General features: G+C 56.6%; 1 protein-coding gene across 6 annotated transcripts; it reads right to left on the bottom strand.

The window, feature by feature from the left end:
* Positions 1–3,662: 3,662 nt before the first annotated feature.
* On the bottom strand, positions 3,663–20,387 carry IMPDH1 (inosine monophosphate dehydrogenase 1). Of its 6 annotated transcripts, none has more exons than XM_028489785.2 (17): positions 20,178–20,387; positions 15,957–16,055; positions 13,794–13,842; positions 10,785–10,886; positions 10,586–10,645; positions 10,055–10,261; positions 9,816–9,903; positions 8,780–8,979; positions 8,045–8,135; positions 7,723–7,818; positions 6,603–6,746; positions 6,366–6,510; positions 5,910–6,053; positions 5,664–5,747; positions 5,077–5,093; positions 4,615–4,716; positions 3,663–4,415 (listed from the first exon to the last, which is right to left on the bottom strand). In XM_028489785.2, exons 1-17 carry the CDS (start codon positions 20,345–20,347, stop codon positions 4,315–4,317), a joined length of 1,899 nt encoding a protein of 632 aa, XP_028345586.1. In that variant the 5' UTR covers positions 20,348–20,387; the 3' UTR covers positions 3,663–4,314. The 6 variants fall into 6 exon arrangements, with proteins under 6 accessions (XP_028345586.1, XP_028345585.1, XP_023986681.2 ...); XM_028489784.2 differs by having other exon boundaries at positions 10,571–10,645; positions 20,178–20,385; XM_028489786.2 differs by lacking the exon at positions 5,077–5,093 and having other exon boundaries at positions 4,330–4,415; positions 10,571–10,645; positions 20,178–20,384.
* Positions 20,388–23,736: the final 3,349 nt, after the last annotated feature.

Genomic DNA, 23,736 nt, shown 5'->3' with positions numbered 1-23,736 from the left:
GGCCCGCGTACCGCAAAAAAAAAAAAAAAAAAAAAAAAAAAAAAAGACAGGAAGCTGTTGGCGTGCCTGGGGGGTGGGGTGCTCCTCTTTCCCCGGTTAGGATCACAAGTAGAGAGGCACACGGAGAGGGAAAAGCTGGTGTCTACCCGTCCCAGGGTAATACTGCACCTTGCAGCCCACATGCCTCCTCCCTGACTTCATCTGCGCTGGGGATGTGGGTGCCTTGGGAGCCAGACACCCTGGCTCCCAGCCCAGAAGCTGAGGTCGCCAATGGGCTTAAGAGGGCGTGGAGGAGCAGGCTGGGAACCAAGGTCTCCCTGACCCCGCCCATCTTCCCTACGGAGCTGAGCTACAAGGAAGGTAAAGGAGGAGGCTGATGGAGGTGAGTCCGAACCCTGCAGGTGAGGGGCATTGCCCCGAGGACAACAGGTACGGCGAGCGGGGGTGGTAGGGCAGGGGCCCGGGAGAAGTTGCATCCTTTGACCCTGGCACTACCCTCTGACCAGATGCCCTGACTCCAAACTCCCCTCAGCTGCAGGCAGAGGGGCTGCTGGGGGTGCAGTGGGGTGGATAGAACTGGCCCCTCAACATCCAGATGGGGGGCAGCCTGTGGGTAAAGCAGAGGGGGGACCAGAGATGCTGGAGTTGGGGCGTGTGTGGCCCTACAAGCCTGGAGGGATCCTGAAGGAGCAAAAAGCTCTTCATATGAGTGGAGGGGGGCGCTGCCTCCCCACCAGCCCCCGGGGCTGGTCCCGCCTCCTCTCCAGACTGCACTTCCGGGTGTGAGGAGAGCCGGTGGAGGGAAAGGTTGAGGGCAGCTGAGTCGCACGCAGCTGGGGTGCTAACCCCTCCTCTCTGGGCTGGCTGCCCAGGTCCTGATTGGCATTAGAACCACAGAAGCTTAAAGGGCCCTCAGAGGGCTAATCCGAACCTCTCCTGAGCTACCCAGTCGTGCCATCTGAGAGCGGATGTGTGGGGAAAGGTGGAGCCAGAGTTGAGGGCCACCCACCACTCTTCATCTGTCCTTCAGGGTGCACCAGCCACAGCCCCGCTGCTACCCACCGACATGACGGCGACCCAACTCTCCTGCTCCATCCACCTGTACTGCGAGCCGGGCCCCCTAGGGTCCCCGGGGCCCCTGTTCCTGCTATGGCTGGGGGCGCAACCAGCTGCCCAGGCCGAGTACCTGCAGCTCTACCTGGCCTGCGGCTTCGACGTGCCGGCCGTGGAGAGCGTGCTGAGCCGCCTCCTGTGCCCGCGCCGGGGCCTGGGGCAAGCTGCCTGAGTGCTGGCGCTGCTGTGAGGGCCTGGGGCACTGGCCAGCCGCCCACTGGTGATGCGCGTGCTCTCCCTGGGTGGCTGCACCTTTGCACAGGTGCTCCTGCTCGTGGGCCGGGGCCTGGGGCGCCACAGCAGCGTGGCCCGGTGCCTGAGGTGCCATATTTTCCACAGCCTGGTGGTGGGCAGCCTGGACCGCATGGCGCTGGGTGAGTGTGCGGGGCAAGGGTGAGGGGGTACCTGGGCCACGGGAACCAGGCTGGACTCCAGGCGGACAGGCAGTTCTGCCGACCAAGGGGTCTGTGATCTGCGTCTGTCCCAACTGCGGCTCTGGGTTTCCTCCGACCGTCCACCTGATGTGGCCTTCCTACCCGGAGCATCTGTTGTTTTGTCCCATCTGGGCCTCCCCCACTGTGGCTGAATTTACAACCCAGAGTGATCGCGTTGTCTGGGTCCAGCCTGGCATGCCTTTATCTGCAGCCTCTATTAAGGCTAATTTACTAAGCGCCTATAACTTTCCATACTCACTCACGTAATCCCCACAGTGAGGCCATGAAGTAGGTGCTGTGCCTTCTGAAATTCTTTTCTTAGGACACGTGCTTTGCAGAGTCTCAGAAATCATGTACAGTTGACTCTTGAACAACACGGGTTTGAACTGTTGCACGGGTCCACTGATATGGGGCTTTTTTCAGTAAATACGTACTATAGCACTACAGGATCTGAGGCTGGTTGAATCTGCAGATGTGGAACAGATATGCAGATATGGAGAGCCAACTATAAAGTTACATGCGATTTTCGACTGCGTGGAAGGTCAACACCCCTCACCCCCACGTTGTTCAAGGGCCAAGTGTAATTGGATGCACAGGTTTCCTCTAAAACAGTGATTTTCGAACTTTGGTAAATATCAGAATCACCTGGTGCTGAGTGATGATTCAGAGGCCCAGACCCTATCCTATTTCAGTGAGCCTGGGCCTCTGGGTTTGTAAGCTCTCTAGGTGATTCTATACCCACCACAATTTGAGGACCACTGTGTTCTAACTTCCTCTAGAAGGACCAAACTGATGCTAACATACCACGTAACAGGAAGGTCATTGCTACAAAGTAACCCATTCTATGCCTCAGCTCTAACTGACCAACTAGTCTAGTTCAAAAGGAAAACTCAAGCAGAGTGACTGGGAATTTCTCTAAAAATCCTTAGATCTTTTCCATCTCAATTGCCGGTCAAACTGCTTCTTGTATGGTTTTTGTAAAGCAGTGTGCAAGACAAACCATGAAACATGGCCTCGTTCTGGTCCATCCCCTCTCATCTTTTACAATCCCCTGGTCTCCAGACACCCTTCTCCCACCCAGCTGGGTCACCTCAGACTCCTAGGTGCTCACCAAGGCCACAGATTCCAGGGCACAAGGCCTCTGGGGACTCTCGACGACCCAGTCACTTTGCAACAACTCCTGGAGCCATTGCTGAACCAGTTCTGAACCCACCCAACAGTCCAGCACTTTCCTTCCCGTTCCTGAAGATGCCACAAAGCTGGAAAAGGCCACAGAGAGAGGCTGACTCCAGACCACGTGGCTCTTTTAGGAAGGGCCTTGGGAGAGGGCAGTTACCGGCCCAGGATGCCAAGAGTGGGCTGAGGGAGCCCCTCCCTGGCAGTCATGGGGATGTTTCCAGCTCTTCACTACCCACAACTAGGGCCTTCTGCCCCCTCTGCTTCCTGCCACCAGAGCATTCCCAGGCCATCTTCCTTGCTTCTGCCCCGAATGGTGTCGGTACCTGGTGGGACAGCTGGGTGCCCGCTGCCCAACTACAACAGAGGCAGAGAAGGCAATGTGAACATCCCAAGACCCCCAACTCTAGGGATACTCAGCAGTCCATGTGTCAGTGCTGTCCCCACCAGGAGGCGGGTCCTGAGCCACATATGACAATGGGCGCTAGCCCCCGCTCCCTGGTACCCACAGGTGTGTCTCAGCTGATGAGACCGCAGGCCCTGGGCCCGGTGGTCAGGGCCACAGCCATGCTCTGCTTCCACCTGTGCACGGGCTGCACCGTTCGGCATTACGAGGCTGCGGTGAGCGCTTTCTGGCAGCCGCCCGCGAGGCCCCCGACGCTAGTCTTCTACGGCCACGATGACCCCCTCTGCGACAGGGCCTGCCTGCAGGAGCTGCTGGCCAGCTGGGCAAGCCGATGTGGGCGCAGGCCTGGGAGACCTCACGCCACGCGGCCCACCTGCGCCAGCACCCCCTGGAGTGCCACAGCACTCTCACCACCTTCCCGGGGAGGCTCGGCCTGGCGCCCCCCCGCGGCCCGGCTCTGATGGGGCTCTGGGCTCCAGCTTACCACCAGGAGAGGGGCTAGCTGTCCAGTGGACAAGGGACAGAGAGAGGATGGCGGAGGCGTTGAAACCTCTTGATTTATTCAGATTATTTAACATACAATGACGCAACTGTGACCCCAAAGTGTGCAAAGTTAAAGCCTTCAACTGCAGCTGAGAGGAGAGGGCAGGAACGGTACACCCGGGGATGGGGGTGAGTCAGGAATGATGGGCAGCCTCCTCCCCAGGTCCGGGGATGGGGCGGCCTGAGGAGCAGGGCCTGGATAGTCCAGGGCCAGGGGTAGGGGGCAGAGACCTCCCTCTGGCTTAGGTCAGAAGCCCAGAAGTGCCACATGGCTGAGGGGGCAGCAGCCCGGGAAGGGGCCAGAGGCAGGGCCAGGAGAGCACCAATTCTGGGATGGGGGTTAGGGAGGGAGGTGCCCTACAGGAGAAGCCGGGGGGCCACGTGTCCCAGGGGCGCGAGCCGGGCCGGAGCAGGCTGCAGCAAGAAAGACCTGAGGCAGGCGCAGGGCCTGAGAGCCCAGGCTGGCTGGGCTCAGGGGGACTGAGGAAGGGGGAACCCGGGGGTCTCCCAGGGCAGCCCGGCCTGGGAGCAGTCCTGACTCTGCGGGGGAAGCCCAGGGAGGGGCCGCAGACCCTCAAGGCCTCCCCTCCTCCTCTCCCTGGAAAGGAGCTGGGGAACCAGTAGTGCAAATCTGTGGACCACTCAGTTATGGAGGGAGGCTGTACCCAAAGGGGGACCCTGGGGCATGACCCCTCCGCCGCCTGGGCCTCCACCACCATCCTCAGTACAGCCGCTTCTCATAACTGTGGGCACAAGGCAAGAGGGAAACTGAGAGTGGGTATGCAGGAAGGTGGCCTCACCCGCCCCCCCCTCCCCAGACCCCTTGCCCAGGCCAGCCCTGGGCCGCTGGGCGGCCCCCAGACTCAGGAGAGGCAGCGAGCTGCAGAAGCCTCTGCCTCTCAGCCACAGGGGGCGGGAGGGAATGAGAAGCAGGCCACGTGCCTCTGTCCGCCTCAGGCCAAGGCTCCCGGAAGAACCATGCCAGGCCCAGGGACAGCCATGCTCCTTCTGGCCACAGCCGCAGCTGGTGGACTGTCCTCAGTGCTGGGGTGGAGAGACAGCTCAGGAAGGCACGTCCATCCTCACAGAGCAAGGTCAGGCCAACCTGAGCCTCTGCTTCCCACGTCTCCACCCCACCCCTGAAGGCACTGTGGCCTAGGTCCCTTGTGGTCACTGGGTCCAGTCCAAGACAGGACAGCCTCAGGCCTGTGGTCAGGGACATCTCTCTGCACCTCTGGAGGAGGGGCCACTGCCAGCTGCCCCCAGCATGATGCTAGTACTAGGGCCCATGTCCCACGATAACACCCCAGCAGGCCCCCAACCCAACGCCCGGCCCCAGCCCAGGACCCACCCAGACTGCCCCTGCTCTACTCTACGCCTGGCCCGGGCAGCGCGGTTACTTACACGGCAGAAAGGTATAGCTACGGGAGGATGGGGCAGAAAGAGACACAGGTTAGATGCCCGCCTATGCCTCAGGGGACAGGCCCTCTCGACCAGGGCGGGGCCGCATGCCTGCAACTACCGCTGCCAACTAGCACTGCCCCCGCCCACGGTCGCCCCAGCACCGGCCCTGACATCTGTCTCTCTGCCCTTCTCCCCGCCAAGGGCTCATGCCCCCAGCCTCCACCTGCCTGCCTGGTGCCGCCACCAGCCAGAGCCCAGCACCGCCAGCCCCTGCCACCAGCCACCAAGCTTCTGAGCAAGCAAGGGCTGGGGAGCCCAGGAGGGGCCAGAGGCCACATCTCCCATGCCCGGCTCGGGGGAGATGCCCGAGGGAATGGGAGGGCCTGCCTGCATGGGGACTAAAGGACAGGGTTCAAGGGTGGGCTGGGCACTGTAGGAGAGGGTGGTGGGGGTCATCCTGCAGCAGCCTCCATCCCTGGTGCAGATGGTCCTTGGGGTCCCTGAGACCTTGGCTCAGCCTCTGAACCATGGCCCCACCTGCCTGACCCAGTGCCAGCCAGCTGGGGCAAGGAGGCTGCCCCACTTACGAGTGCAGGCCGTGGACGCCACCCTCGATCTGAGCTGACATGGTCCGCTTCTCAAACTTGAGCTCTCCTGAGTACATCATGGACCTGCAGGCAGGGAAGTGGTGCAGGTCAGGGGCACCAAGGGTGAAGGAGAGGGAGAGAGAGAGAGAGAGAGAGAGAGAGAGAGAGAAAGAAATGGGAAATACGGGGGCACCAGGAGCCTCCCTGATGCCCCCCACCTGCTGCCCCTCTAGTCACAGCACTCACCGCAGGACAGAGAGGCTACGGGCACCGATATCCTGGCAGCCATGCTGGATCCCCGCTATGAGGTAGGGCACGAACTTCTGAATGGAGCCTTTGTCCTGGATGGAGCCCGAGACACCCTGCGCGATCTTCACCTTATCTCCCTCGCTGCACGGAAGGCGGGAAGACTGAGCCCCGCCACCCATGGCTCAGGGGACCCCACCCCACTTCTCAAGGGTACCAGCAGAGGGGCTACCACCCAGAAGGACCCCCAAAGCCGCCACTCCCTGGGCTACAGCATAAATAAGCATGGATTCCGAGTCAGGTGGCCCCGGCACCATGCCAGGTCGGCAACTTGGGCCCTGTGCCTTGGGTCCCAGAACTGTAATATGGAGACTGGGTGCCACCTTGGGCAAAGGCTCGGGTGGACCTGAAGGGCTGGGAGCTGATCTGCCTGGGGCCAGGGCTGGGAGCAGGCACCTGAAGTAGCGCTTCTGGCTGCTGCTGCTCTTCTCCATGGCGTCCAGCGAGCCCATGCCCCGGTACTTCTTGAGCCTCACACCGTCCGAGAAGAAGTACTCGCCGGGGGCCTCCGTGGTGGCAGCGAGCAGGGAGCCCATCATCACTGCAGCGGTGGGGGGTCAGCGCCTCTAGCCCCATGGCCCTCCCACCGCCCCCCACCGGCCTGCCCGATCCCCGGCAGACCCGCCCCCTCACCTGTGGAGGCACCAAGGGCCAGGGCCTTGACCACATGCCCCACGGTCTGGATGCCACCATCGGCTATGACTGGCACCCCGAAGCGCCGGGCGTACTCGGCCACCTTGTACACGGCAGTACCCTGAGGCCGACCACAGGCCATCACTGGGGACAGTACACAAGATAAAGGCGTCAACAGCAAGGGGAGCCAGGTGCATTACAGGCCCCTTTCTCCTGTGCCCTACCTCCGCGTGGGAAAAGGGACAGGGCTGGATGTTAATGTGGCAGAAAAATAAGTGGCAGCGAATAACACTAGGCGAACGCACTCCAGAACCCGGACCACCCCACCTACAAGAGCACTACGGGGGCAGCGTCAGTACTGGCCTCAGCCTCACCTCTCTCCAGGCACTAGCTCCCTTACAGAGTTACTAGAGTTAGGTACTCACAGCCTCCTTTGGGATATTGGCTTGCATTTCTTTAAGTTTAATTGTCCAAGGTCCTTAAGTGTTACATTTCTAAGTGAGAATTCTAAGGAACCAGCACTTATCTAAGGATGGATGCAAAGCTGGTTAAAGGAGAAAAGAAGACTTCTCTGGTGGTACCTTTGTTTGTTTTGTTCTTATTGCACCCCAAGGTTTAGAACAACGCCTGACACACAGTAGGTCCTCAATTAACATTTGTTAATTTGTGGAGAAGGCCCACATCTCACCTCAAGGGTCAGCTAATGCGAAGGTAGACAGTTAAAAGCAGAGGTTTAGAGACCAAACTGGGAAGATGTTTTGGGCAGCGAAGACCAAATGGGTCATTCAGCGTTCGGGAGACATGACCAGACATGACCAAGGGGCCAGATACACCAGTCTTGGGCCTGCAGATTGGACTTCCTTGACCAGAATCTGAGAAGCAGACTGGCACACACCCCAAACTCACGGTAATCTCATCTTACACCTGCCTCCCCCCAAGTCAGTGGGCTAGACAGGCAGAGTCTGAGCCTGGGTCACCCCTGAACCCATCATTCCAGAAAGGGGCCTGGCTGAGTGAGCAGTCTGCATGCATCTGTGGAGCGAGACTGAGGCCCCAGGGCCTGTGGAGGGCGACTGGGGCGTTCTAAGTGGCAGTCACTCACTCTCCTACTGACACCCACCTTCTTGGGTGATGCAGATGGAGCCGCAGCCCATGCCCACACGTAGCCCGTCCACACCAGCATCAATCAGATTCTTGGCCTGAGCTGCTGTCACCACTGGGGGGCAGGGGGAGTGGGAGAGGAGGAACAGTGTGAGGACAGGTTGCCCCTGCCCTGCCCGGGGGCTTCCCGGGACCCCAGTCTACACCTCCCGTTCACCTACTGTGACCAAAGCCCATTTATTCAGCTCCCTGCCCCTCCATGCCAAGAGCGATGCCATCACCAGGGAATGCCAAAGGACAGAGAAAGGTTACACAGTGAGGGGGCAAGGGCCAGCACTCACCATTCCCCCCAATCACCTGGAGGCGGGGGTACTTCTGCTTGATGTAATGCACCATGGCGATCTGATACACAGAGTTCCCTTGGGATGAGTCCTGTGAGAAGGGGGACAGGAAAGCTTAGGCTTGGAGGCTGAGAATCCTCACTGAGGGAGGGGGTCTTAAGTGGACAAATCCTGAAATTGTATCAAAGATATATGAGAATACACCTTTGTCTTTTTCTGGGAAGACAATGGACAGTTCTCGGCAGAGTCTCAAAGGGGCCAGCCTTCCCCCAGAGGTTAAGCACCACTAACATAGAGTCTCACAGCAGACAAAGCCCTTTCATGCCCACAATAGGGACTGGTTCTCACAGCAAAGAGATGGTGCCTGTGGTCGTATCCACTTCCCACCAACTCACGAACCAAACAGAATTACTTAACCTCTTGAGCCTCGGGCTCCCCCTCTGACTACCGGGCATGGTGACTGTACCTCAGGGGGCTGTTGTGAGGACTGAGCTCATCTGCATAAACGCCTTAGGGCAGCGCCTGGCAAGTGGGAGGTGCTCACTGAATGTAAGTGGCAACTATTAGGGTCAAGTTATGAGTGTGAAGGGCCCCCGAGGGGTCCACACTTTGTTCTGAGCTGTCAGAGTACCAGTGACCCTCCCAGTTCTGACTCCGGGCTTAATTAGAGGTGAACCTGGTCTTCATAAGCCTCAGCGCTACTGAACCGGCCCTGCTCCAGGGCGGCGTCCGCACCAGCACTATGACGTCGGCGCCCGCCTGGGTGAGCAGGTCCAGGCGGTATTTGTCATCCTCACGGGTGCCCACGGCCGCCCCGCACAGCAGCTGCTTGTGGGAATCCTTGGAGGCCAGGGGGTAGTCCCGGTTCTTCTTCAGGTCAGTGCGGGCAATGATGGCCACTAACTCATCTCGATCATTGACAATGGGCAGCTTCCCTGACAAGGAACGCAGGGGTGAATTGAAGGAGCAGGCTTCTGAGGGTGGGGTGGGGGGCGGGTAGTGAGAATGAAAATGGACCAGGCCAGAGAGTCCACTGCAGTACCCAAACCAACCACTAGGTGACAGCACCCACCCAGGAAGCGCTCCTAGGGACCTGGCTCTCTGCCCAAGGAACAGGAAGCAAAGAAACCCAGTTCCTGGAGCTCTTCCTGCCCTGTGGCCTGGCCAGACTCGGTGGGCAGCCCCTGAGCACTGGCAGCCTTTCCCCTGAAGGGCCACAGGCCACAGTGGTCAAAAAACTCCTAGCTGGGGCACAAACATGAGGCTATCCGGCAGGGAGGAACATGTGTCCTGCCCAACACCACCCCAGAAAACAATCCAGTACGGGCCAGGGGAGCATTTCCCAGTGGGTCCCACAGGGACCTAATGAATATTATGTCAACAGCCTCAATGTCAAATAAATTTAACCGCAAGACTTCTCAGAGCCTTTGATAAAGTAACGTACAATTCTTTATGCAAGATGGGGAACACATAAAGCAGCATTTTTCAGACTTATAAGAACACGGAGCCCTTTTTTCATGATGAGTGTTTCACAGGACTAGTTGTCTTGGGAAATATACTGTGAAGATGCCAAATAAGGGATGGGCTTTCCTGAGCCAGGAAAAAGACCTCAGAAGTCACGCTCCAGCCTGACGTTATTCAAACCTTCCCTGAGGCCCAGCCTAGTTGCAGGGACAACCCGCAAGGCTGTGAAGTAACGGGGGGCTCTGGGGTACAGGGAGCCGGGCTGGGGGAGGGGGGGTTCTTGCATTTTCCGCCTCCTCCCTGGTACCTTTCTTGCTGCGCTGCAGGATCTCGTTTGCCTCTTTCAGTGTCACACCCGCTGGAGCCACCACCAGCTCATTCCGCGGTGTCATCACCTGTGGGGCCAGGAACATTTGCCTGCAGGTTGGCAGGTGAGAGAGAAGGGAGCCGGGCCTCCCTCTGGTCCCTGGTCACAGGCACCGGCCTGAGGCCCCGGGACGTGCGGTCCTCTCTGCCCCAGCCAGGCTCTCCCTGCCCCGCGGGTACCTCACTGAGGAGGGTGGTGTGGTCCTTCTCGGCGAGAAAGTCGATGTCTCGGGAGGTGACGATGCCCACCAGCTTGCTGCCCATGGTGCCCGTCTCAGTGATGGGGATGCCAGAGAAGCCATGCCGGATCTTGGCCTCCAGCACGTCACCCACGGTGTGCGAGGGGCTCAGCACCACAGGGTCCGTGATGAAGCCCTGTTCAAACTTCTGCGGGCAGAGACAGGGGAAGGAAAAGGCTGGAAGAAAGCTGGAGGTGTGTACCGTCTGGCCACAGGGGGCCGAGGGTCTCCTGGCTGTGCCACAGGGGAGCCAGGGCCCGCCATGGGGCAAGAGGCCAGTGGGGAAACGAGGGCTGAGCCCTGCGTTCTCCCACTGTGGAGAAGGGCAGGCAAGACCCCACAGCCACCAGCCAGGGAGTGCACCGGCCCGCAGAGCTGGCAATGGGAGGTTGGGAGGGCCTGTGAGACGGAGGCTGCCAGAGGGCATCTTCTTTCTCAGGACGGGCCTGGTACTCGCCTTGACCTTTCGCACCTCGTTGGCCTGGAACTCTGGAGTGCAGTTGTGGTGAATGAAACCGATACCGCCCATCAGCTGGGGTTGAAGGGAAGAACGGTCAGAGCCAGGGGGCCAACCCTCCTCTGCAAACCCCGCCTCTGATTCCAATTCCTCCTGATGCCCACCCCACTCAGTCCTCTTGGCCCTGGGGTCCCCACCCAGGTGCTCAACTCACAGCCATTGCGATGGCCATGTCAGCCTCTGTCACAGTGTCCATGGGGGAGGAGATGAGTGGCGTCTTCAGCGTGATCTTCCGAGTCAGGGCTGAAGTCAGGTCCTGAAGATGGAGACACAGGCTATGTGAAAAGTTTTATCATTCATTCGACAGACATTTACTGAGCTGCTATATGTACCTAGCACCAGGACAGGCTCTGGGGATACAGCAGTGAGCAAGGTAGATGAGGTCTCTGCTACCTCTCCCAGAGCTTATACTCGGAAGGAAAAATGACACGCACGAAACGTGCACAAGGTGATGATGGCTCCAAAGGAAACCAACGAGGGAAAGTGACCATTGGAGAAAGAATGTGGGGATTAGGGAAACCTCTTTCTTGGGAGGCGACAAATGAAAACTAGTCAAGTGAAAGTCCCCAAAGAGGGACTGTTGTTCCAGGCTGAGGGAGCTGTCTGTGAAACCCCGCCTCTGATTCCAATGCTCCCTGAGGTGCGTTTAAGAAACAAAAAGCTAGTAGAGTGGAGTGAAGGGAAAGAGGCAGGAGCTGAGGGCTGAGAGGCGGGGGGCGGGTCAAGGATATGCAGCCTTGAAAGGAGCTTGCATTCAATTTTGAGATGAGAATCCACTGGAGGACCTCAGGCGGAGGAGAGACATGATCTGATTTAAAGAGGTCACTCGGGTTCTGATGTGGAGATGGGATTCTAGGTGACCAGGCCTGAAACACAGAGACCACCAGGGAGGCTGCTGACAGGTCCAGGTGGGAGATGCTGGCACTGGGAATGTGGAGGCGTGGGAAGCAGTCTATTAGACATCCAATCCAGGGGAGTAGGTGACTAAGGGTCTGCAACTCAAGGGAGAGCTCAGGACTGCAAGGATATTCAGGAAGTATTTGCCTGTGAGTGGCAGCCAAGGCCAAATCACAGATTCTTCTGAGATTCAGGCCAACAGCTGTGGATCCTAGCCCTCAAAACCCTCAAACACAGACTTTGCTATATAATTTTCTGGAGACACAAAGGCCCCTGCAGTCTATTCCCAGACCCTGGCTGAGAACCCTGGCCCTGCAGTCTAGAAAACTCGCCCTTCTCTCTGATCCTAGCACAGGAGAAGAGCCACAGCCTCCTGACACAGGCCATAGGACAGGGAGACCGTTGACGGCCAGGGGGGCTTCTCCCATCCCTCTCTTCCTTGCACCCTGCCCAGGATCTGGCACAAAGCCAGGGTGCTCAGAAACTGAACAGCCAAACCAAGAAGGCTTCCTGGTTGCTGTCACAAGGGGAATACCCAGAATAGTCCTTTTTTCCCCCTGAAAAATCTGTCTGGGTCAGCACTGGCTACACAGGCTAGACATGAGCTTCCCCAACATATAAGTGATCCAGGGACACTCGGGCCCTCTGGCATTTCATGAGAATCAGACCTGAATACATATCAATGATAACAGCAACAGAAAAACTTTTTTTTTAATGTGTATTAATTCATGATAGAATAGTCTAACTTTTCCATGAAATGACTTAACACACATCAGCATTAGCCTCTGGGCTCCTGTAGGTTTGTCATATGTTAATTGTGTAAAGGACATTGGTCATTCACCTGGTTTACTGCTGAGCCCCTCCAGTTAAGGGAGGCACTGTTTCCTTGTATTTGTCCACAGTCTAACTTCTTCTTTTTTTTTAAACCTCATCTCTTTTTCTTTTTTTAAATGTTTTTTATTTTATTTATTTATTTTTGGCTGTGTTGAGTCTTCGTTGCTGTGTACAGGCTTTCTCTAGTTGTGGTGAGCAGGGGCTGCTCTTTGTTGCAGTGTGCGGTCTTCTCATTGCGGTGGCTTCTCTTGTTGCGGAGCACAGGCTCTAGGCACATAGGCCTCAGCAGTTGTGGCGCGCAGGCTCAGTAGTTGTGGTGCAGGGGCTCAGTAGTTGTGGAGCACGGGCTTAGTTGCTCCACGGCATGTGGGATCCTCCCGGACCAGGGCTCGAATCTGTGTCCCCTGCATTGGCAGGCAGATTCTTAACCACTGTGCCACCAGGGAAGCCCCAAAATCTAATTTCTTCAAACCCTCTTGCCAGTTCTTATATATCATGGATCCACAAACAAGTCTGTCCACCTCTTCCAAAGTCTCCATAATCTTACTGGCTTCTATGATGTCTTTGCTTAGCACTTCAGACAAAATCCAGTAAGTAATAAAGCAGCCACACCCACGTGCATGCCCACCCCCTCCCTGGGCCTTTTTGAACCTCACCTCAGGCTCTGTCAGTGAGCCCTCTGGCCTCAGGCCAGGCCCACCTCTCAGGATACCCCCAAATCCCCATAGCTGCCTCTAACCCATTAGGCATAATCCACTGACTGTGCCAGTTTCTCTGACAGCACTGAAGGTTACATCCACCACATTCCCAAGAAAAGTCTCTCCCAGGAATTCCCTGGTGGTCCAATGGTTAGGACTCTGCGCTCTCACTGCTGAGGGTCCGGGTTCAATCCCTGGTTGGGGAACTAAGATCCCATAAGCCGCAAAAGAGGCAAGGTGTAGTTTTTTAAAAAAAAGAAAAGTCGGGCTTCCCTGCTGGTGCAGTGGTTAAGAATCTGCCTGCCAATGCAGGAGATATGGGTTCAAGCCCTGGTCTGGGAAGATCCCACATGCCACGGAGCAACTAAGCCCGTGCGCCACAACTACTGAGCCTGCGCTCTAGAGCCCGCAAGCCACAACTACTGAAGCCCGTGTGCCACAACTACTGAAGCCTGCGCGCCTAGAGCCTGTGCTCTGCAACAAGAGAAACCACCGCAATGAGAAGCCTGTGCACCACAACGAAGAGTAGCCCCTGCTTGCCGCAATTAGGGAAAGCCCGCGCGCACAGCAATGAAGACACAACACAGAAAGGAAAAAAGGAAGGAAGAAAGGAAGAAGGGAAGAAAGAAAGAAAGAAAGAAAAAGCCTCTCCCACACCCTGCCCTTGATCAAGAGACCAGCCTCTGGCACCACATACACAGCCCCTCTACCCCATCAGTGGAAGAGGTACTCACCACCTCATCAGCTGTGAAGTCTATGAATCCTGGGAGAATCAGGAAATCGCTGTGAAGAGAAGAAAGTGACTGTTCCTGGGTGAGGGGGGGTCCCTGAAAAGGGCAGGGCCTGCCACGCCAGGGGAAGCAGCACAGCGATGGGGAGACGGGCAGAGCCTCTGAGCCCTGTGCCATGTCAGGACTGAACCACCCTCATGCCCCTCGCTACCATCTTGTTGACTTTAGCCCAGAGAGCTAGAGGCAAAGGCGGCGTAAGCTCTGTGGTCCTAGGGCGCCACGAAGGCAGCTGGCCCCAAATGTCCATTGCCTTCAGGGCTCAGAGTTCATCTAGGAACCTAGACGTTCCCATAATGCTGCACACAGCAGATAAGGTGCCTGCCCTTGAAAACTTCTCAATCTTGAGAGGGGGAGACAATAAATAAACACAGAATACACCTGAGAACAGTTTAGTAGGACAGCATGGCATGAACACCACACAGCACAGGACAAGCTGCACAGCCTAGTGCCAGGGCTGCTGAGTCACACAGGGTTCAGAACAGCACAGAGGGACCCCAGGGGGCTGAGTGCGGGGCATGTTCTGACAGAGCAGGTATTGGTAAAGGTTTGCCCAGTTGGATGGGAGCAGCCAACAGACATGGCCTGGGATGGGGAAGTGGAGGAAGGGGCCTTATAGTTAGGACCAGGACACCGGGGGCCCAGCCAAAGCACAGCAGTGGTCTCAACACTAGCGCGGAAAGGGAATGCAGGTCTGCATGGGTAGGGCAAAGCACAGTGTCACTGCCCAGGACCCCCGATGGGTTCAATTTCCCTGAAATCACAGGGCCTAGACAGACACAACCAAAAGCAAATGCCCCATGGTGTTCAGGGACACCCCCAACCAGACTAAGCAAAGCCATCGGGCACCCCAGGGCAGGAAGGAAAAGCTATGGGGGTGCATGGGAGGGGTGGGGTCTTTAATTTGCCCCAAGGTTTAAAACAATTTCCCTAGGAAGTTTCCCTGGGAGACGCCACGGAAACTATATCATAGATACTCTATCCCCCCTCATCAAAGACCACCAAAGAAATAAAGAATCTTCACTGCCCCTGTCCCTTGGCAGCCCTTCTTCTGTACAGTGAAGAGGCCTCTGTGGCTCACTTAGAGGCAGGGAAGAAATGCTGGAGTCTGGGCCCCTTGGCATTTTCGAGGTATTATATACACCCCTCACCTGGCCCACACCCCAGCTACTCTGACAAGGAAGAGGAGACACTCCTCAGGAGTGACCGGGTACCCTGGTGTCCAGGGAAACCGCCTGCCAAGCAGGAGTGCTTACAGGCAAAGGCAGGAACCAGCAGGAGACAGGGCAGGGATGCTCTTGGCTCACCAGCATCCTCACTCCACCCCAGTCCCAGGTCCTGATGCTCTTTCCTGGCATGGACACAGTCCTGCAGCCAACAGAAGAGCTAGTGCCAGGCCTGCAGCCAACAGGACAACGGGCCCAGGGCCCACGGAAAAGCACATTAAGCCAGAGGCAAATGGATAGGTCTTGTCCTCCTCAAAAATCCTGGGTGAGGTGGGCTTGGGTGGGTGATAGTCAAAGAATACTCATGCCCGGGGGGCACCAGTACTAACTTGTAGGCAGCCAGGGGCACAAGTGGAAAGAAGGCTGGACTGGACGGTGGAAAAAAAGAACCATCCCAACTGCCCAGCTGGGCATCTCCTGAGGGCAACACCCAAGCAGCTGCCTTAGCTGGGCTCCAGGGCCCCCTCTGCCCTCGTGGTGACGCTGGGAGTTAAGAGGGTGTCGTGGACCAAGGTCTGGGAAAAGTCTCCATTACTCCCACATCTCGCGTTCCCACACGCCCCAAGGCCCCTCCATGCGGCCAAGATGCCCGTGAGAGGAGGAAGGGGGCAGGCCGGACCCGGATCTAGCCAGAAACGGGGCATGGCACCGAGGGCCGCGATGTCGCTATGCCACGTCCGTCTGCTCTCGGCGCGGGCCGCCTTCCTTCCCTTGCCCAGCCCTTCCCCCCCGCCCCGCGCCCAAGTCGCTCGAATCGGGCCGGGGACGCGGGCGTCACCAAGGGGGGAGCTGTGCACGTGCAGGACCGGGGCCGGGAAGCGGGGGGGGGATCGCGGCGCGTTAGTGCGCGCACCCAGGTAGGGCCGAGGCCCCCAGCGCTTACTTGTAGGTGAGGCCGTCGGCGTTGGCGAACAGCTGCTGCGCAGTGAGCCCATCCTCGGGCACGTAACCGGTGCCGCCGCTGATCAGGTAGTCCGCCATGCTGCCAGGAGACACCGCGACCCGACATAAACACCCGCGCGGGCCGCCCCGCTACCGCTGCTGCCGCTGCTGCTACTGCTGACGCCGCGCCACGGCCACGCTGCCGCCGCGGGCTGGGAGGGCCGGGGGCAGGGGCTGCGGCAGCGGCGGGGCGGGCCCAGGGCGCCGCCCTCCCCTCCCGCCCCTCCCCCGGGAGCCCGCCGCCTCCGCCCGGAACAGCACAAAGAGCCCCGCGGAGGCCGGCCCAGCCGCCGCCGCCGCGCGCACGCCCAGGGCCGCCTGCAGTGGCACAGCGGCCACTCGGGACCGGGGCGGGGGAGGACGTGTGGATCCAACGAGAGGAGGGGGCTGAGCCAGGCCGGACACGCCCCCTCCACCGCCCCACGTCCCGCCTCCTAGGCTCCCCGTAGCGCCTCCCCGAGGCCCGCCAGCATCCTGGGCCACCCCAAGCCATCCGACCTCGCCGGCCTGAGTCTCCCCTGGCCCTACTCCCCAGCCCCAGGGTTACCTCTCACATGGTTTACCTTTCCCAAGACTAAGGCTCAGACTTTAAGCAGGCCCTGGAGCCCTGAGGAACTGGTTTGGGCTGACAGCTCCCCAACACAGCAGTTTGAGGTTGTACCCTCCGGGCAGTGCACCCGCCCGCGCTCCCCACAACCGGGCATCAGTCCTACGGGTCAGGCATCCTTAACAATGACAATCCCTGACCTTTGGGTGGCCTTGGAGCCCTCTGCAGTTTACAGGCGTTTTTCATAAATGATCACATTTACTCTACAATCTATTAATTGCCAATCATTAGGTGTCCCACCCCACCCCTGCTTTACAGATGCAAAACCTACAGTTCAGGAGGAGTTGGAGACAGGTACTACCCCTGACTCCTGATCCAATGCTTCAGTCTTACATCCTGTCTCATCCCCAGCTCAAAAAGTAGTGTGGATACCGTGGGTTTTAACCCCAGAGGGGAAAGTTTGCTTTTATTTGGGAGGGTAGTGTGGTGGGAAGGTGAGGGAGGTTCACAGGCCTGGCCTAGGCAAGTATGTATACATATAAATTAGGGCAGAGGCTAGGGAAGTTTTGAGAATTTCCCCAAGCAGACATTTGGTGGCCCTGGATGCCCAGCAAGACCCAGATTTCTACATGAAGGTAGTAAGATTAGGTAGCAAGTTGATTCACATGGGAGGAGGTGGGGTGTCAGGGGGCAGACCCTCCCCCTTTGTGTGACCAGAACTACTAACGCTACTGCCTGACCAGAAGCGGATTTGCCAGGCCCAAGGGAAACTCCCTGGGATGCCCAGCCCCCCAGTGACGCCCCGGGACCCTGCCAGGAAAACACAGCCTGTTCCATCTGTGTGCAGAGGGGAGGGGAGGCTTCCCACAGAGCTGGGGTGATGAGGCCCATGAGGCTGAGAGTGCTGCAGGGGGCTCACAGATGTCCACAGTGCCCTCTTTCTTACTGTGGGGGACCAGAAAAATCACAGGCGCCCAAGCTTCCCTCTCCACCCAGGGAGCCCCAAGGAGGCTCCTGATGGGGGCCTCTGGAGGCCCTCTGGTGTTGAGAAGGGGGGGAGAGGGCCTGCTGGGGTTTTTTGCTGAGTGGGGATTGGGGCCAACTTGCTAGGGATGCCTGGGACATACTTGATCCCTCAGCACTCACAGACTCATCCAGAGGGCCTGAGCCATATGGGGAGGAGGGTTATCCTGAGGGGACCAGCACTGGGACCTCCTACTGGCCACCTGGAGGCAGAGCAGTGAGACCAGCCACAGAAAGCACCTGACCCCTCAGGGCTGTCCTGGGCACCTTTCTAGCCATAGAAGGATGGGGCTAGAATAGCATTGCAGGCACAGCACACGGGCTGCCCCTGTGGTCTCCCTGGGTCTCTGAGGGACCTGCTCTGGGTCACTATCTCCTACAACTAGGGTACTATTCAGGGTTCCACCAGGGCTGGGTCCCAGGACAGCAGCTGGGTTCTGCCATCTCAGTTGACATTAGCATGACACCTGCCCCAGCGTAGAACTCAGAACCAGAGGAGGCTGCCAGGCTGAGTTGTGGGGAGAGTCCTCTTCCTGGTGGCCACAGACCTCACAGCCCCACTCCCATCTCCTGCAGCTCCACACCTCCTCCTGCTTTGACCTGTGTCAGGGCTCCTCATTACTCTAAGCTGCTGAGCTCAGCCCTGGGTTAGGCTGTCCTCTTCCAGAAACTGTTAATCCCCCCCCCAGCTTTCCTCCTCCCTCTTCCTGATCTTCCCCCACGCTGCTTCCTCCATGGGGAGGAGACACCAGGCAACCAGTGGCCTCCTCAGCTCGAGGAAGGGCTGTTGGTCCCCTGAGGCTCCACACTTAGCAGCTGCGAGGGCAATGGAACAGAACAGACCCAAGCCCCTTCAAGCCCCTTCCTTAGGACAGGGAGGGCACCCATATCCAGGCAGGGAGCCCAGAGGTCTCTTTCTAGTCTGGGGCTATTTGGTTTTTTGGGTTTTTTTTTTTTTTTTTTTTTTTTGCGGTACACAAAAAAGGGAGAGGCCACTGTTGCGGCCTCTCTCACTGCGGAGCACACGCTCTGGACGCGCAGACTCCGGAAGCGCAGGCTCAGCGGCCATGGCTCACGGGCCCGATCTTCCCGGACCGGGGCACGAACCCGTGTCCCCTGCATCGGCAGGCGGACTCTCAACCACTGCACCGCCAGGGAAGCCCCTTGTCTGGGGCTATTTGAAGGGACAAGATTTCAAAACACTTCCGAGGGGAGAGGTGGGGTGGGGGAGTGCTAATAACATTGTTGACCCGAGTTAGGGGACATAGCTTGCCCAAGTTCAAGCCAGAGAGCAATAACTCTGGCCTCAGACCTAGACTTCTCACGGAACCCTGTCCTCTTCCCACAGCTTTAAGCTAGTGATGGTAGATGGTTTTGAATCTCATTACACCACCTGGCTGGGTCTCAGGTTTTACACAGGCTCTTCAGAGTCTGGTGGGGGTGTGGGGATAGTACAGGTGCAGAAGTTACAATCTGGAGAAGGGATGCTCCTGGTGTTCTGAAATGATACTTTTGCAATACCTTCTCCAACCAAGGCACTGCTTCCATAAAGGCCCCGTGTGCCCCAGCACACTCCCTCACCTCCTATAGCTTCTCTCTATTGCCCTGGACCCTGAGCCCCAGTAGCTGGATTTCTAGGATGAGAGGAAGGATACAGTTGCCAGAACCACAGTCAATTCTAGAGAGCCAGCCTGCGGGGGCAGGAGGGGCCAGCCTTCACCCAACAGCCCCTTAAGCCGTTAAAAGTTCTTACATAAGAGGCCAACCCCTGGGCAGAGCTGCAGGGCTAATTCCCCCAGACCACCGCCCACCCCCACCCCCCACCCCCCAAACCCAGCTTCCAGGTCACCTCCCCAAGCTGCTGAGCACCAACAGATGGGACAGGGAAAGAAGTCCAAATCCTCTGGACCGGAAGGACAGTGGGATTGCATTTCAAGCTGCGATACAATCCAGAGATTAGTCACTGTCTCCTTTTCAGTCAGTCCCCTGGGGCCCAGATCAACACCTCCACTCTTCCTCCAGTGACCCTGACAGACCCCAGCAGGGTAAGGGCAGAGGAGGTTTTGAATCTTAGGAGAGACCGTGGGGTGAGCTGCACTGGCCGCCTTATCAGACCTCAGTGAATGGTGAGGAGGGGACGGTGTCCTCACTCGACTCCGAGGAGGCCCTCCATCTGGACACCTACACCTGCCAGGAAGACTCTGAAGATAGTTCTAGGAGGAAACGGCTAAGGAGGAGTAAGCAAAGTTGGACATGGACTCCAATAGGCTCGGTTTGAACCCCAGGAGTTGGAGCCACTTGGCTCGGGTGTGTAGTTGAGGTCAGATCCAGGACTAAAATTTTAGGGATCGTTCTTCCGACCTGCTCCCCGGTGCAACACAGCACTGCACCTTTTCCACAGTGCCCGCCTGAATCCCCCAACCAAAGCTGGGTGCGGGGCGTCTGAGCCCGGTTTCAGGAAGTTAGAGCTTGAGGCGGTAAGAAGGTATGGGTGGTGGGACCTACCCTTCCCCTCCCCCGCAGCGCTTTCTGGTTCCCAGAGCCGCCGCGCCCGCCCCGGATGCGCCCCGCGCGCTCTGCCCTGGGCGTCACCTCTCAGGCTCGTAGCCGGCCTGCAGCAGGCGGGCGCTGTACCGCTGCGCCGCCGTCTCGTGTCCCGGGTACTGCCGGGCTCCGGGCTCCGTAACATCGGCGGCTCCGCCTCCCTGCAGCGGCGGTGGGAGCGGCCCCGACCCGGCTGGCGGAGCGCGCGGCTCCTCCATGCGGACGCCGCGGCTCAGGGCGGGTGGGCGGGAGCCTCTCCGCCTAGAGGCTCCCCGGCCCGGGCTAGGGAGTGAGCGCAGCCCAGCCTGGTCCGGGGAAGGGGCGGGGCCGCCGAGGCGGGGTCTGCGTGCCGGGGGCGGGACTCGAGTGCCGGGGACCGGGTCGCTCGGGGGAGGGAGTCCGCTGGGCTTTCCGCGCTGGCAACGCTCTCCCACCGGCCACTCTACGCGGCTGCCCAGATTCAGCCCGTCTCTCCCATCCCCGGATCAGCCACAGGATACTGGGAGACGGAAGTGGAACTGCAGAGGACCTCCACCCTTTCCCGCCGTCCGGACCTTCCAGTTTCTCCTGGCCCCTTCTAAGGAAAACCAGAAAAGAGCGCAGAGTATTATTATCAGCGGCCGGAGTTTTCTTCGCGTCTTGTGTGGGCGCCTCTGCCTCTTGCGAACGTAGGCACGGTCCTTTGAATCGCCTCCTACCGGCCAGCCGCAGACCTACCTTCCTAGGGCAAGACAGGCGGTGAGATTATCCATCTTCCTTTGCCTACTGCCCCCTTTGCCTGCTCAACACACTCCTTTAGACAGGAGGAAAACAGATTTTCCTTAGCCCTTACCTGCCACTACCTGAGGAAGGAACAAATAAGACTGCAGCCTCCTTAAGGAAAAGGGCCTTGTCTTCCCTTGCCTGGGGTACCCCATAACCAGGGAGTGGGGTTGAGCACACAGGTGCTCAAACTTCTTCATCTACTGACTAGAAAGCATACTTTTTCCTCTTTCATAATTCTTATGACTAGCAACAGTGATTGAGCACCTAGCAGAGTTGGCAAGTAAGAGTCCTTGCCCTCAGGCAATTTCTTTAAGGAGACAGAATAGATAGAAAATAAACAGTTGACAATTCTCATACTATATATGTTTTTTTCACAAAAATCTGACAATCTGAGGGAGCAAATGGTAAACACTAAACGACTGTGGGCTAAGATGCATTTTAAGGAGGCAGAGTTAAGGGTCAGACTTTTTCAGCAACTATTTCACAAAGGAAATTGAATTTACGCAATGTTAAGATCTTGGATTTTATCCTGCCTGGTACCTTTTCCTATACATGTACACATCCACTCCCCAGATTCGAGATCAAAACAATTTCTCTGACAGCTCAGCCACACGTGAATGCCATTATAGACAATTATTTTTGCTACAGACTGAATTTGTTTCCTCAAAAGTCATATATTCAGGCCACTGTCACCTTCTGAGATGGCCCACACTCTGTCTGTGGAGTGTGTTTCTCTCTAAATAAATCCACTTCTAAAAAAAAAAAAAAGTCATATATTGAAACCTAATTCCCAATGGGATGGTATTTGGAGGTGGAACCTTTGGGAGGTGATTAGGTCATGAGGGTGGAGCTCTCATGAATGGGATCAGTGTCCTTATTAAAGAGACCCCAGAGAGTTCCCTCACTCCTTCCACCATGAAAGGACACAGTGCCTATGAACCAGGAAGTGAGCTCTCACTAGACATCAAATCTGCCAGTGCCTTGATCTTGGACTTGGCTGCCAGACTGTGAGGAAAAAATGCCTGTTGTTTCAGCCACCCAGTCTAAGGTATTTTTATTATAGCAGCCTGAATGGACTAAGAAAATTTTGTATAGCAAGATTATTACCATGTTCCTGCAGGTATCGCAAAGAGGCAAAGGCAGACTAATCTAAATTGTACGCAGTGATGAAGTCATTTTTCTGGTCCCTATTTGTGAACTGATCATTCTAGACACAGAAAGAGCCAAAACACAGGTTTATGACTGTAAACAGGAGAGGTAGTATATCAGAGAGGACTGGGACTGGCAGTTAGGTAGGCCTTGGTCCAAATCTGTGCTTCTTACATATATATAATTCTTATATATATTATATTATATATAAGTCTTATATAATTACCCAAGTCACAATCTCTCTCTGAGCCTCAGTTTCCTCATCTTTCAAATGGAGTTACAGTATGTATCTCATAAGGTTGCTTTGCCATTAGTGAGATAACACAGGTAAACTTCCTGGCTCACGGTAGGCTCTTAATAAACAGAAGTAATGATTATTTTAAGCTAAGTAAGCTGTGGCTAAGTTCTACGCTTTTGACCCACAACTAAATGCAATATATTATAATTTCTATTACATATTCATTCAATAAATGCTTATTGGGCACCTCCTATGTGCCAACTGGGAGTGCATGGTGAACAAGATGGTCATCGTCTCTGCTGCCGTGGGCCTTAACGTCCCCTGGGGCAGAAAGACAAACAGGCAGTGAGAGTACAATGTGAAAAGGACTCTGACAGGGGAGGACCCCTCTCCACACAGCCCAGACTCCTGGGCAGGACACAGAACATAGCCAGTTGTTCTGAGAAAGAAATGAGTCAGGGTCCACTTCAAAGGTCCCTGGAGGTAAGCAGAATCTGAAAAATAAATGCCACACACATACATGGTGAGTGGGTCCCAGCAGTGACTGAGACCTGGTCTCACTTACAGAGTGGCTCTGTCTTTTCTCCAGAGTTTGTTGGCTACAAATGAGATTTACCAGCAAACTATTCATTAAAACAATCACATAACCTGAGGGCCTCAGTGTGTCATATGAAGGGATTTTACCAGTAGTAATTTCTAGACGGTGGTTCTCACGACATTTGTGATGTCTGGGGACATTTCTGAATGTCATAACTAAGGGGGGGAGGGAGTATATTACTGGTGTCTGGTGAGTAGAGGCCAGAGATGCTGCTAAACTCCTACAGTGCATGGGACAGCCCTTCACAACAAAGAATTATCCAGCCCCAATGTCAGTAGTTGATATTGAGAGACTCTGGTCCAGAGGAACTATTTGAAGAAATGGGAACTAAAGAAAAAACTACTTAATTTTCCTAAAGCCACAGGACAATGGACTGTTTTGGTTTGTTTGTACCTGAAAGAGTTATGTATCCTCATGGGGCCTCCTCATCTGAGAAATGAGAGTATTGGATTTGATCTTGTAGAAAGTCCTTTCCAGTTTGAAAGTTTATGAATCAAATACATTTATAGGATTAGGATGCAATTAACGTGGCGCTATAAGATTGAGGGATGGTGGTCAGTCCAGGTGCTAGTGTGTCTGCATTTCTTTACCTTCCAGACTTCCTGAAGTCAGGTGCATAGTCCATTCATCAAAAATGTATGGAATGAGGGCTTCCCTGGTGGAGCAGTGGTTAAGAATCCTCCTGCCCTTCCCTCGTGGTGCAGTGGTTAAGAATCCGCCTGCCAGTGCAGGAGACACAGGTTCGAGCCCTGGTCCGGGAAGATCCCACATGCCGCGGAGCAACTAAGCCCGTGTGCCAGTCAGTCCAGGTGCTAGTGTGTCTGCATTTCTTTACCTTCCAGACTTCCTGAAGTCAG

Source organism: Physeter macrocephalus, chromosome 5 (genome assembly GCF_002837175.3).
Source record: "Physeter macrocephalus isolate SW-GA chromosome 5, ASM283717v5, whole genome shotgun sequence".
Classification (NCBI taxonomy): Eukaryota; Metazoa; Chordata; class Mammalia; order Artiodactyla; family Physeteridae; genus Physeter; species Physeter macrocephalus.
The sequence above is the reverse complement of the archived record's forward strand: the minus strand, read 5'-3'. Positions and strand labels throughout refer to the sequence as shown.